The sequence below is a fragment of the Tupaia chinensis genome, unplaced genomic scaffold, assembly GCF_000334495.1.
Source record: "Tupaia chinensis unplaced genomic scaffold, TupChi_1.0 Scaffold000037_13, whole genome shotgun sequence".
In the NCBI taxonomy this organism is placed as follows: domain Eukaryota; kingdom Metazoa; phylum Chordata; class Mammalia; order Scandentia; family Tupaiidae; genus Tupaia; species Tupaia belangeri.
In genome coordinates this window covers 222,439-236,130 of record NW_006159471.1, presented here as the reverse complement: position 1 = coordinate 236,130, position 13,692 = coordinate 222,439, and the positions used below count along the sequence as shown (strand labels likewise).

Here is a 13,692-nt window from a genome sequence, read left to right as displayed (position 1 = left end):
GGACCGGATACACCGGCACCTGAAGCTGCCGCTGAAGCCTGCTGCTGGGGCGCAGCCATCTTCTCCACTTAGAGCATCGGAAGTGCGTCACAAGTGCGTCTCTGCCGGGTCTTCCCAGCGTCTCCATCTCCAGGTACCGTTTGCTAGTTAGCTCCGCCTCCCAGCCAATTCAGCCAATGAGAGGAAAGGGAGCACCCTGCCTTCCCGCACCCTCAAACCCGAAGTCCAGACTGAAGTATATTCTCACCAATCACAGGAGGACATTCCTCCCTCGCTCCGCCCTGTAGCCAGCCGCTCACCAATCGTATGTGGTTCCAACCCGGACTCTATTTCCCTGAAGGCTTCGCGGCGTGAGGTGACCTGTCGGGTCCTCAGCGTCTTGGCGGCAGTTGGTGGAGCCGGAGCTGCGAGTTCGTCCCCGGCTCTGCCTGCGCGTTTACCAGAGTGTTGTCCGGAGCGCCTCTCGGCAGTCCATCTCATCCCACCTTCTCCTCACAGAGAGCGGCGCCAACCCGAACCCTGCCTCGGATCAGACGTCCAACGAAGCGGGCACGCCCCTCCGCATCTCCCCGCGGCGCAGCAAGGACCCTGTCGGGGTCGCCATCGGCTCGTCGCTATGGCGCCCACCATCCAGACTCAGGCCCAGCGGGAGGATGGCCACAGGTAGGCGTACGCCGCCTGGCTGTGTATCTTTTCTATACGTCTGTCCAGTTTTCACCAAGGTGGGGGTTCGGGTGAGGGTGTCTGCTTACAACGTCACGAAGCCCCCAGGTCTGTCCATGACGTCACGGAACCCTCACCTTTGACTAGGGGTGTGTTTCTTCTGCAACGCCAATGTTGCTTTTCCTTTGCCGTCGAGTTCAGGAATTGAGCTCGTGGATGCTCTAACCGGATGGGATTGTGTGCTTTGACTCCTCCAGTCAAGCATTTGGAGACCCCTCTTCCAAAAACGATTGAGTACTGTGGCTTTTTATTAAAGCGCCTGAAGACATGCCCTCCAAAAGGGATTGAGCACTTCAGTCACGAATGCATTTGGGGCACTTACTCCAAAAGGATGCAATACATGACTCCCTTCACTGAAGCACTTGGAACACACCTTCCAAAAAGTATTAACAGTTGTCAATTCTCTTTTTGGGGGAGGGAGAGGTTTTTGCTATAGGGCGCGTGCGCTCGCCAGAGACAGAGGGACAGAAAGAGAGAAATCGCCCCCCACGGGGGATGGCCACGCTGCAGTCCCTTCTCCTCCATTCTCCTCTCAGGATCTTGGGCACGCACGCACACGCGCCCGGCATGAGTTTAAGCTACCGGGCCCAGGACTCAAAACTGTTGACTATGTGGGAGTCCAGTGACATAGCCATTACACTAACTGCTGGTCCCTCACCTTTTCAGATCAGCCCCATCCTCTCCATTTATTATTCTTTCTTCCCCACCAGGCCCAATTCCCACCGGACTCTGCCTGAGAGGTGAGCCCCACAATACTTCCTCCAGAGGGGGTGGGGCATGGGGGCCAAGAGCACATGTGGGGTGGAAGAGGCCCAGTTTTGAGCCACTGTGTTCCCAGGTCTGGAGTGGTCTGCCGAGTCAAGTACTGCAATAGTCTCCCTGACATCCCTTTTGATCCCAAGTTCATCACCTACCCCTTCGACCAGAACAGGTGAGACTAAGATCATGGATGGGGAAGTGGCTCCGAAACAAAGAATTGAACTTTGGGGGCCAGCAGGTGGGGTGGTGGTTAAGGGTGCTGGACTGAGAAAGCAAGCCTCCAGGTCCATGGCTAACTGTGGTTCGAGTCCTGGACCTGGAGGCTTGCTTTCTCACTCCCCCTATTCCCTCTGATCAAATTAAAATAAATAAATCAAGTCTTTAAAAAATGAATGTTGAACTTTGTAGGGGGGAGACTGTCTTGTCTTATTGATGGCTCTCTCCTTGGGGCCTAGTGTGGTATCTACATAGTAGTAGATGCTCAATAAATACTTAGTGGAGCAAGCAGTATCCAAGTCCTTTTCCACTGAGCCAACTTTCAGACTCCAACATGGAGGATACTCCATTCTAAATTCCTTCCCAGAGGAGCTTAACCTCTGGGGAGCAGGGATATGAGGGGTGAAGCTAGGATTAGCAAGAAACCACAATGGGCATATTTCCTCACCAGGTTTGTTCAGTACAAAGCGACTTCCTTGGAGAAACAGCATAAACATGACCTCCTGACTGAGCCAGACTTGGGAGTCACCATCGACCTCATCAACCCTGACACCTACCGCATTGACCCCAATGGTGTGTGGGAAGGGTGGATGTACTGTAGGCCAGCAAAGTTCAGACCTGGGCCTTCTTCATGGTCCTCTTGTCCCCTTGCTCTCCTCTAGTTCTCTTGGATCCAGCTGATGAGAAGCTTTTGGAAGAGGAGATTCAGGCCCCTACCAGCTCCAAGAGGTGAAGGGGTGCAACATGGGTATATAGGATTGGTTTGGATGGACTCTACAAGGAGGGCTGTGGGGTCCTGAGGTACCCAATTTTCTACCCCAGATCCCAACAGCATGCAAAGGTGGTGCCATGGATGCGGAAGACAGAGTATATTTCCACTGAGTTCAACCGTTATGGCATCTCCAATGAGAAGCCTGAGGTCAAGTAAGTTGTAGACAGGAAAGGAGGGAAAGTAGATATTTCAAGTGCATCCAATGGCCCCTAAAGGCCATCCTCTTCATTCTTAGGATTGGGGTTTCTGTGAAGCAGCAGTTCACTGAGGAAGAAATATACAAAGACCGGGATAGCCAGATCACAGCCATTGAGAAGACTTTTGAGGATGCCCAAAAATCGGTAATTGAGGCGCTGGAATGGTTCAAGAGGTATGCCTCCAGAATCCTTCCTCACCCTGATTTTGCCCTTGTCAGATCTCCCAGCATTACAGCAAGCCCCGTGTGACACCGGTGGAGGTCATGCCTGTCTTCCCAGACTTTAAGGTCAGGCTTGGGTAGGAGGCAGAGGCGGCTAGCCTTCCATCTCTGCCTGTTCCAGCCTAACCTCAGTGTCTTCCAACCCCAGATGTGGATCAACCCGTGTGCTCAGGTAATCTTCGACTCAGATCCAGCCCCCAAGGACACAAGTGGAGCAGCTGCGCTGGAGATGATGTCTCAGGCCATGATCAGGTTAAGTAGTCCCGCTGCTAGCCTTGACCTGTTCCCTATTACTTATTGTTCTCGCCTTGCCCTTCACTGTATTGCCTCTTCCTCCAACCAGGGGAATGATGGATGAAGAAGGGAACCAGTTTGTGGCCTATTTCTTGCCTGTGGAGGAGACGCTGAAGAAACGAAAGCGGGACCAGGAGGAGGAGATGGACTATGCACCTGATGACGTGTTCGTGGGTTGGGGTCAGGTTTTGGAGGCCATGTGCCTTTTTCTCCCTCACAGTGGGGTTGACCCTGTGTCCTCATCCACAGGTATGACTACAAGATTGCTCGGGAGTACAACTGGAATGTGAAGAACAAGGCTAGCAAGGGCTATGAGGAAAACTACTTCTTCATCTTCCGAGAGGGTGATGGGGTTTACTACAATGAGTTGGAGACCAGGTACTCAGCACATTCTTACTTGATTGGCCTGGGTCTATGCTTCTCAAGACCCTGGGGCATGCAGGAACCACCCTGGAAGTCATTTATACCTAAGGCTTATTGTGTGCATTGTGAGCAAGAGCAGCAGAAACCTGGTCTTGCATATGGGTGGAGCTGGTTCTAGCATGAAAGGCCAGAAAGAAAATGTTCACAGAATGCTGAGAGCGTAGCACATCTAGGTAGACATCAAGTCCTGATGTTACTAAGAGACTTCACGTGAAAGTAAACAGCCAAAGTGCAGGGTCATACATGATATTAGTGTGAATGTCTTAAATCAATGCTCAATCCCTGCATTCAAAAATATGACCCCAAACTATTCACTGAGGGCTGAAAGTTTACTGCTGTGTCAGAGCCCTTGGGAACTGGGAAAGTGTGACTTGTTTTTCTATTTAAAACTAAGATTACAATTTTTTTTAATAGAGATTTTTGCTATAGGGGGTATGCGCTCATCAGAGACAGACAGTGAGAAATTACCCCCAGTGGGGATGGGGATGGTCTTGCTGGAATCCCTTCCCTTCTCCATTCTCCTCTTGGGATTTTGGGCACACACACACATGTACCCTGTTTGAGTTTGTCTTTTTTTTTTTTTTGGAGAGGTTTTTGCTATAGGGCGTGTGCGCTTACCAGAAAGACAGAGACAGACAGTGATAGAAAGCGAGAAATCACACCCGAAGGGGGGACAGCCACGCTGCAATCCCTTCTCCATTCTCTTGGGATCTTGGGCACACATGCACACGTGCCCGGTGTGAGTTTAAGCCACTGGGTCCGGGATTCGAACTGTGATCAGTTACATGGGAGTTCAGTGACATAGACATTACGCTAACTGCTGGTCCCCCTGCTTGAGTTTTAAGCCGTAGGTCCAGGATTCAAACCACAGTCAACTACATGGGAGTCTAGCAACGTAACCATTATACCATCTGCTGGTCCCCATATATTATACATTTTGATCCCACCCACCAGGCAGAAAATGTAAAGGCAGTGGAGTGGTGGGTTCTGGGTTACCTAGAGCTCTTGGCAACTTCCAGGGGCAGCACAACTGAGTTTTGCTTATGCTATAGGGGGCAAAAAGGTTCACATTCACATTGGACAGTTCCTGGGTTTTAGGTGTTAGCTTACATACCCAGTCACATGTATTTCATGTGTCACACCCTCCCATATACAGGGCAACTATCCTGGTACCTTGAGGAGTCACCACCATCTTTCCCCCCTTCTACCCCCAGCCTGGGTGTTCTGGGTTGAGTAGCAGATAAGACTCCCTACTTGGAGGGAGGGTGTCTTTTAACCACATCTTCCACTCCTTCCCATAATTTGCACACTGCAGAGTTCGCCTTAGTAAGCGCCGTGCCAAGGCTGGAGTCCAGTCAGGTACCAACGCTTTGCTTGTGGTCAAACACCGGGACATGAATGAGAAGGAACTGGAAGCCCAGGTAAGGAGTGGCACTGATCCAGGGTACTCATCATGGAGGGGATGGTAGGTGAGGAGAGGGACAGAGCCTAACAGAACAAACATCTTCTTTGCATCATCCCAATCCTGCCACTTCCAGGAGGCACGGAAGGCCCAGCTGGAAAACCATGAACCTGAGGAAGAAGAGGAAGAGGAGATGGAGACAGAAGAGAAAGAAGCTGGGGGCTCAGGTAAAGATAGACATGCCAGGTGCTGGGCACCCTGGGAGGGAGGGCAATGGGACTCAACTCTTCCCCACCCCCACAGATGAGGAGCAAGAAAAAGGCAGCAGCAGTGAGAAGGAAGCCAGTGAAGACGAGCACTCAGGCAGCGAGAGCGAACGGGAGGAGGGTGATAGAGATGAGGCGAGTGACAAGAGTGGCAGCGGCGAGGAGGAGAGCAGTGAGGATGAGGCCCGGGCTGCCCGCGACAAAGAGGAGATCTTCGGCAGCGATGCTGATTCAGAGGATGATGCTGACTCTGATGACGAGGACAGAGGTCGGGCCCATGGTGGCAGTGACAATGATTCGGACAGCGGTAGCGATGGAGATGGCCGACGGAGCCGCAGCCAGAGCCGCAGCCGTAGTGCCAGTCCCTTCCCCAGCGGCAGTGAGCATTCAGCCCAGGAGGATGGCAGTGAAGCTGCAGCTTCTGATTCCAGTGAAGCTGACAGTGACAGTGACTAAATCCCAGGGCCTTCAGGGCTGGCACAGACACAACGATGAGCAGGAAGGCACTTTTCTAGTGGCCTGTGTGCCCTTCACCTGTTCGGCCCCCTTCCCAACCTCTGCTGTTAATAAAGCCAGCTTCTCTTTATGCCCTGCCTAGCCCCATGTTTGTGTCCCTCCCAAAATCCACCCATAGCCACCACCCACGACCTCAGATTGAGGTAAGCAAGTGAAGGCCACAGAGGCAAAGCTGCTGGGTTTCCCATAAAATGCAGATAACAAAGGTCAGAATCTTTTTTTTTGTTTTTGTTTCTTTTTTTTTCTCCAAAATAAGCCCAGACCATTAAACAAGTGAAACTCCAACAAATAAGTCTTCTCCAACAGCGAGAAAAACTGTACAGTTACTCAAAGCTGATTCTGCCAGTGGGGCTGGGGACAGAAGTAGGTGAGGAGGGTTGAAATCATGGAAGAGGGCCTAGGAGTAGGAGGATCAGGGTCCTGCCCATCAGAGTGGGGCCGCCTGCGTCCTGCACACTCTGCGGTCAGCTGGGGGGCAGCTCTTGTCTCCCTACTGGGAAGGGCGTCCCTCACCACCTCCCAGGGTCAGGCAGAGTCAGCTCACCCTGATGATGGGGAGTGAAGACGACAGGACCGGCAGGGAGGGGGGTGGTGCGGGGAAGGTGAGGGTCCCATGAGGGACACCCTGCTGATTCCAAAGAGGTGACTGACCATGGCCCTTCCAATGACTAGTGGGAGGGGCCTGGAGCAGCCCTGGGAGCTTGAGGGGAATGAGCAAAGGCACAGAAACATGGAGGGGCCGGGTGGGGACTTGCATAGGTTGATGAGTGTGCAAGAGGTACATAAATAAACCTGACTCCCCCCCCAGCCCGGCACTGGGAGAGGAGGTGGGAACCCAGATGCAGGTCCCCAGGGTTACCCTGCCCCCTGGCTTCTTCCCCCTCCCTGGGCTCAGAGCAGAGGGAGGTCCACAGACCAGGAGGGCAGGGGCAAGAAGGTCTGGGGAATGGGGCGATAGTGCAGAAGGGCGGTGGTTTTAAAATTTTTTTTTTTTTGGTTTTTTGTTTTTTCCCAACATTTTGTATCTTTAATAACATACACAATGGTTACCAGCCATATTCTTAACAAAAGTTATTCATAAAATGTATCTAAAAATAACATTTTTTTTTCCTTTTCGGTGTGAAAAGCTTGAGAATGTCCCAGTGAGAGGGGTGGGTTGAAGGGCAGGAGGGAGTTGGAATAGGGGGGACCCTGGCTTCCCCACAGTCTGAATCCCCAAACCCTCTTCCTCCACCTGGGCCCCAGCACAACCCCTCATAGGAATAGGGACCAGAGGGTCTGTCTGACTGGGCTGGGACAAATCTCTGGGTTATGATAATAGTGTTCCACTCAAGTGAGGTCATGACATAATGGTGGGTGGGGGAAGGCTGAAAGAAAAGGGGTGGGAAGGTAGGGGGGACCCCAAAAACCAAACAATCCCCTTTCCCTTATTCCTGTCCCCAGGTCTTTCACCGCCCAGACCCAGGAGTGGAGAAGGGTGTGTGTTGATGGGGGAAGGGGACGTTAAGGCAACAGACTTCCTGACCTTGCTGGCTGCCCTGGCTTGCATGCCTTCAACCACTGCACCTGAGAGCCAGGGCTAGGGGGCCATGGGGACGGTTAGGGGTCAGGAGGAGTGGGCTCTGCCCTCTCCCCTCATAAAGTTGAGGCTCCCCCTGCCACTGTCTTGGCTCAGAGAGAGGCCTGGGGATTCTAAAAATGGGAGGGAATGATCAGAGAAAACCGTTAAGAACTATATAAATATGTATCTTAAATAGGCCTAAGAAATTAATTGTAGAGAACCTCTGATAAACAGGGCAAAAGGAGGTGAGTGAGAGGAAGGTGGCTCCTGTCCTTGGGGATGATGGGAAGGGGGAAGGGGGAAGTGAGGAGGAGAGAGGGAAGTTCCTCTCTCATTCCCCTTCTCCCCAGCTCCTCTTATACTCTGGAGAGCAGGCTATCTACCCTGCTCCTTGCTCCCCACATGACTCATGTCTGAGCAGGCTCCACAACGTAGTGGTCAGTTTGTCTCTGGGGGAGTCTGCTCCCTCGGGGAGGGGCAGGTGGTCAGCGGCCTGGAGGAGGCAGGGGTGGGACGGGGCCAGGTAGGGGATGAGAAGGGAGGGAGAGGGGCAGGCATCTGGCCATTCCCTGCCCCCTTTATCCTGGCTGCCCCTACCTCCTCAGGCCTCAGCAGAGATCCCTCAATGGGCCTGGGAGTAAGCAAGGCATGTGCCAATGTTAAACAAAAGTTAAAAGGATGAGAGAGTAGAAAAATATTAGGATGTATAGCTGAGCCAGCCCACCCTCTCGCTGCCGCAGAGAAGCCCGTTGGGGGTTGGCCCCCGCCCGCCGCCCGGGGAGCCTATGGGTGCGCTGGGCTGTGGGTCCTGTCAGATGGTGGAGGTTTTGTCTGTCCCATCTGTGGTAAGAAAGGGAGGAAGGGAGGAAGATCAGGAGCTGGTGGGAGGCCTGAGACAAGGTACTCAGGTAGCCTGTCATCCCAGTCAGGCCCTCCCTGGAGGCTGACCTCCCCTAGGCACCCGTCAGGGCGACTCTGAGTTGCTCAGTTCAGAGGTGGAGACGCTGGGCAGGTGGGAGCTGGGTCAGGGGAAGAGGAAATGCTCACCACCTAAGGCGTGTTCTGTCATGCTCAGACACAGAGACTCCAAAGTGGGATTGATCTCCAGGTCAGGCCCAGGGACCGGGCAATCTGTTTGGGAGAGAGCATGGAGGTGGTCAGGAATGACTGGCCAGGGGTGTGGAGGAGAGCTGAGAAAATGAAAGGTGGTATGGGGGGAGGAGAGGACAATGCTGGAGACATCCATGGGAGGGGGAGGCAGAAATAAGGGGAAGAAACAAGAGCATGCAGGCACACACACTTAGATGGAAGCTAGGACTGGGCAGAGATGGACAGAGACAGGCCTGCGTAGGTCATGAAGCAGGCAAGGAGATGACAGCAAAGGTAGAGGCTTGGAAATGCAGCAGAAGCTGGACTTACAGGCAGAGGAAGCGACACAAGGCTATGGGAGCATACTAGAGGCCATACACAGGCTGTGACTCTTCTGGACACAGCCTGTGCACATTGCCTTGCCTTGGGCACAGTCTGGGCATGTGCCCCAGACACTGGGCAGCCCTGTGCTCTCTGACTGATAGCCTGCTCTGTACTACGTATAAAAATTAAATGAAAACTCTTTCTGTTCCCACTTGAACTTGCTCGTCTGGACAGATACAGTTCAGGCAGGCTGGGCAGGCATGGCAAAGCAGGATAGTAGCCATGGGGCTTCTTAAAAGAGCCTCCTATTCTGGCATCTGGGAAACAACCCACTTCCCTGGGTAGAGCTGTGCCTACACTGCACTGTTGCAAACCTCCTTGGCTCCTTAGCCATCAGGAGGTAGTCTTGAGTTTTTTTTCCTTTTTTAAAGAGGTTTTTGCTATAGGGCATATGCGCTCGCCAGAAAGAGAGACACAGAGAGACAGAAAGCGAGAAATCACTCCCCAGGGGGGATGGCCATGCTGCACTCCCTTTTTCTGCATTCTCCTCTTGGGATCTTGGGCATGCACACACACACACGCCCGGAGTGAGTTTAAGCCACTGGGTCCTGGACTCAAAACGCGGTCGACTACATGGGAGTTCAGCAACATAGCCATTACGCTTATTGCTGGTCCCAGTCTTGAGCTTTTTTACCTGGGTTGAGAAGATCCTGCTCCCATCTCTAGTCTCACCTCTTATCACTGTCCCATCTGAACCCTGAGCTCAGACAGTAACAGATTCTTTAACTGCCCTTCCTTGAAAAACAGTTTTAATCTTAGGCGCCTAAGTCAGCTTCCTGTCTGATGGGTGACTGACAAGACAGGAGTAAGACAAGGGCCCTCATATTGGTGGCTGAAGGCTTAATTTGACAGTGCAGAGAAGCTGTCTGACAGAGCCATGCACACAGCACACTGGTAAAAAGAACGGGTCTTAGTGTTCGCTCCTGTAGCTCATTTGCCTGTTCATTTAACATCATCTATAGATGCCTACCACACACCAAGTCCTGTGCGAGGATGAGCCCAATGGACAGGGGCCACTGGCTTTACCAGACAACAATCCATTTAATGTCATAAAATAGGGATCCCTGCTGATTTGACAGTTATGACAGAAAGAGTTTGAGATCACCAGCAAATCTGAGATTTCTCCAAAGGCAGTCCATTCCAGACCAGCCTTATCTACCTGTCTTTTTTTTTTTTTTTTTTCTTTTTTTTTTGGGAGAGGATTTTTGCTATAGGGCGTGTGCACTCGCCAGAAAGACAGAGAGACAGACAGAGACAGAAAGCAAGAAATCACCCCCCAGGGGCGATGGCTATACCACAATCCCTTCTCCTCCATTCTCCTCTTGGGATCCTGGGCACGCACGCACACGTGCCCGGCGTGAGGTTAAGCCGTCGGGTCTGGGACTCGAACCACAGTCGACTACATGGGAGTCCAGCGACATAGTCATTCCGCTAACTGCTGGTCCCTTATCTACCTGTCTTTGAAGTCCTTGGGCCAGCAGTGGGCCCAGCACAGAGTATTCATCTCATTAGCTGAGCAAGGAAGAGACCCATGGCTAGTGCATCTCCAACCTACACTTTATCCACTTAGCCTGACCTCCAATCTCCCATTTCCAGGTTGGTCTGGGAGCAGAGGTAAAGCTCACTGGTTCCTGTGTGACCACCTGGCCTCTGAAGAATCCTGATTGTCCACTGGGTAGGACAGGTGTTGAGGAGATGGGACAGTCATGGTGTGAAGTGTCTGTGGAAGGGCAGGTATCCTACTTATACTGTGATGGTCCTGTATGCTCAACCCCTTCCAAATTGGTATTTAATGATCCTACAGAGACAGTGACAGAGGCCAACATGAACACTAAGACTCTGACACAGGGAAAGACGTGAAGATGGGGGTGGGGGAAAGGAGAGGGAGAAGATTTAGAGAGAGCACAATCTGAGGTGGAAAACTGAAACTGAGGAGGAAAGAACACTTCCTATAATGGGGCAGGGAAGATGGAAGCAGACTGATGGGAAGCACAGGGAGAAGTGCTGGAGCAGTCAAAAAAGGGGCAGTGGACATGAGACCCAGGAGAGGAGAGAAAAGCCAGCCGACGATGGACGAGGCGGAGCCCCTTGGGTAGGCACCTCACCTGGAGGGAACATAAGGATGGCCTGGGGCGATGAGTGGACCGGGAGCGAGTGGGTGCGCTGCACGGAGCTGCGGCTCTGGCTGGGCATGCTGTTGCTGCCTCCGGGGTTGGCAAACCATAGGTTCTGCAGAGGGTGCAGGGGAGAGAACATGGGAGTGAGTGGAAAAGAGCCCGAGCCCGAGCCCAGGCCCAGGCATGCTGGAGCTAACAAAGGAGCCCCTCCCCTCTAAGCAAGGCCCAGGGACAGAGATACATACACACACCCCTTCCCCCCACCCCACACCCAGGCATTGCCACCCCAGTCCCAGGAGTGCCAGGGTCTCTGCTTCCAGCAGGTTCACCTGTCTGCCCTGGCCCCCAAGGCTGGGGCTGGTGAGCGCATGTCGTGGGGAGACGCCCCCAATGCCTGAGGGGCTCAGGAGGCCCATCCGGCCAGGTGGGAGGGCCCGAGGAGGCATTGGGAACTGCCGCTGGGTCCGCCGGGCCACTCCCATCCCCACAGAGCCAGCTATGGGGAGTGAGTTGGAGCCGAATGCCCAGCTGGGAGAGAGCAGAAGACAGGTGTTAGCAGAGGTGGATGGGGCCATCTATCCACCCTTCAACTCCCACATCCCTATGGGTAGAACAGATCAGAAACCTGCTTTAAGGGACTATTTCCTGACCAAGTTCCTGCATCGCACATGCTGCCTTCTCCTGCATAAGGGAGCACCCAGAGTGGAGATGTAGAGTATGTATAAAGGTTTCCTCACTGTCTACTCAAAGTGGTTCTCTGAAGTTCAGCTCTCAAGGGCAGTATTTTTGTTATTTGTTTGGTGCACGAAAGGACTTCAGAGCCCTCTGCATGCAGGTGAGGAGGCGGCACAAACAAGGGATCTGCTCTTTCTTGGGACACATGCTATTTTTGCCAGCTTGGCCTCCTATTCTAGTGGTAAAGATCCTGATTTTTTTCTGGGAGTTTTTATTGGGCGACTTGAACCAGATCACTAGTGACTGAATACATGTAGATCCCAAGCTCAGGACACAATCACCCCTCTAAGTGCTGATCTGCCTGCTGACCAGCAAGGGCCCAAGGAGGGTGGGGTCCTGTGCCATGGCCACCTGCCTACCCCTTCTGCTGCCGGTAGTTCTGCATCTCTAATGCGGCTTTGCGTGGGAATGTTCGGAGGAGCTTCAGCACTTGCTGCTTCCAGGACAGCAGCCGTTTCTTCTGCGTCTCCGTGAAAGCCTAGAATTGGGTTAGAGTAGATGGAGAGGGGAGGCTTCTCTCAGACCTGCCTTCTGTCTATTCACTCAAATATACATGGCCTGCCTGCTCTGTGCTGGCCAATGCTGGGACGCAAAGTGACTGTGCTCACGGAGCGGAGTTAACTGGGGACGTTACGAATGTGATGACCATTGTTCTAAGTTCTTCCTCCCTGTGCAAATGAAGGTAGAAGGCATGGAAGCCTATAAGAGTATGAGGGGTTGGCAAAGGGGGCCCTGAGGTACCAGGATTTGAACTGAGGGGCAAGCCAGAGGGAGGGGGACTATTCCTGAGAGAAAGAGCATGGAAAAAAGCTCCAAGAAGTCACCTACAAAACCAACACTGGGGAGATGAATGGGTGACATGCAGGCAGAACCCTGTTGGCCACATAAGGAATATTAGTCCTGAGAGTGACTATGGGGCAGGCTTTGCCTTATCACTGCCCTAAAGAAGGCCTCACCTCATGAGTCAGGCACTTTTCGATGAGCTGGAGGTAACTGGTGATGTTCTCCTCATCTGGTCGGGACACCAGCAGCTGAGTGCACACTGGGATATAAGAAAGGGCAGGACATTAACCCTCAGCATGTCCTGTGGTGTGCTCCAGCCAACAGGTGCAGGAGGTGGGAAAGGAGACTCAGGTTGGATGATACCATGGATGTGCTGGGCAAGGTACCTGGGTTATTATGAGGATAGGGAAAGCACCCCCTCTCCCCCAGTGCCCAGTATGAGGCAGACATAAAAGTCAGTAGTCATTCTTTTCCCATTTTAACTCTTCAACAATTTTCTCAGCATGTACATTTTTTAGCCCAAGGAACCCAAAACTCAGAGAGGAGCAGTTGCTTGGCCCAGGTCACACAGCTAAAAGGACCTGGATCCAAGTATGAAATCTGCTATGCTGAGTTGCTTTAGGGAGGATGAATCCATCAATGAGCATGGTCATCCCCATCCCTGGACTTTGGTCCCCTCTGAATCAATGGACCCCACTGTTTGTCTTTTACTTTACATAGTTTCCACTGTACACTGTTCTCACTTGCCCAAGGTAGAGATGCTCTGAGGGTGAGGGCTGTCACCTACCATCAGACTAGGCAGGCCCAAGGGCAGTGGTCTCATCAACCCCCTGCCCCGCATTTTTGGTTACTCTGCTCCAGTCTCCGGGAGGCCTTAAAAAGCCCTGCTACCCCACCTAACTTGAATTTGATCCCTTGGCTTTTTGCCTCAGGCTTGTTAGCAAGGCCCTACCTAGTCTCACCTTTGCCCATCACCCGTGTAAACTGGCTGGGAATGTCTCCATCGGCGACGGGAGCTGGGGCTGACTCACTGCTGTCAGAGGGAGCCGATGCTGGTGGAGGGGGGTAGCTCTCTGCAGCTGGAGGGTCCTGGGCCTCAGTGCCCTTATCTGTGCCTGGGTGGGCCGCAGGGGGCTCAGCACCTGGCAGCGTTTGCTCCCCCCGGCCCCCGTCCTTGGCAGTGGGGGCAGCAGAGGTGGCAGCAGCAGCAGCAGCAGCCACAGGGGCCTTTCGG

General features: G+C 53.0%; 3 protein-coding genes across 5 annotated transcripts in view; 1 reads left to right on the top strand and 2 right to left on the bottom strand.

Annotated features, from left to right (window-relative positions):
• Nucleotides 1-125, bottom strand: part of MED29 (mediator complex subunit 29) — a gene marked incomplete in the record, with an annotated part of 6,847 nt that extends 6,722 nt beyond the window's left edge. Inside the window, 1 exon segment of the mRNA XM_014587751.2 lies at nucleotides 1-125. Coding sequence (XP_014443237.1) covers nucleotides 1-59 — 59 coding nt within the window.
• A 269-nt stretch (nucleotides 126-394) lies between these two features.
• On the top strand, nucleotides 395-5,859 carry PAF1 (PAF1 component of Paf1/RNA polymerase II complex). Of its 2 annotated transcripts, XM_027771567.1 has the most exons (15): nucleotides 395-410; nucleotides 499-663; nucleotides 1,434-1,463; nucleotides 1,562-1,654; nucleotides 2,150-2,271; nucleotides 2,361-2,427; nucleotides 2,521-2,622; nucleotides 2,706-2,811; nucleotides 2,886-2,954; nucleotides 3,037-3,140; nucleotides 3,232-3,348; nucleotides 3,432-3,560; nucleotides 4,921-5,026; nucleotides 5,144-5,234; nucleotides 5,311-5,729. In XM_027771567.1, exons 2-15 carry the CDS (start codon nucleotides 617-619, stop codon nucleotides 5,727-5,729), a joined length of 1,602 nt encoding a protein of 533 aa, XP_027627368.1. In that variant the 5' UTR covers nucleotides 395-410; nucleotides 499-616. The 2 variants fall into 2 exon arrangements, with proteins under 2 accessions (XP_027627368.1, XP_006140437.1); XM_006140375.3 differs by lacking the exon at nucleotides 395-410 and having other exon boundaries at nucleotides 468-663; nucleotides 5,311-5,859.
• Nucleotides 5,860-6,002: 143 nt separating this feature from the next.
• The window catches only part of SAMD4B (sterile alpha motif domain containing 4B), a 31,902-nt gene continuing 24,212 nt past the window's right edge, over nucleotides 6,003-13,692 (bottom strand). For both annotated transcript variants that reach the window (XM_006140376.3, XM_027771553.1), the window contains exons 7-13: nucleotides 13,421-13,672; nucleotides 12,632-12,717; nucleotides 12,035-12,153; nucleotides 11,270-11,468; nucleotides 10,929-11,052; nucleotides 8,398-8,481; nucleotides 6,003-8,190 (exon numbers count right to left, since the gene is read on the bottom strand). In XM_006140376.3, coding sequence (XP_006140438.1) covers nucleotides 8,162-8,190; nucleotides 8,398-8,481; nucleotides 10,929-11,052; nucleotides 11,270-11,468; nucleotides 12,035-12,153; nucleotides 12,632-12,717; nucleotides 13,421-13,672 — 893 coding nt within the window. In that variant the 3' untranslated portion in view covers nucleotides 6,003-8,161. The remainder of the gene's footprint in view (nucleotides 8,191-8,397; nucleotides 8,482-10,928; nucleotides 11,053-11,269; nucleotides 11,469-12,034; nucleotides 12,154-12,631; nucleotides 12,718-13,420; nucleotides 13,673-13,692) is intronic.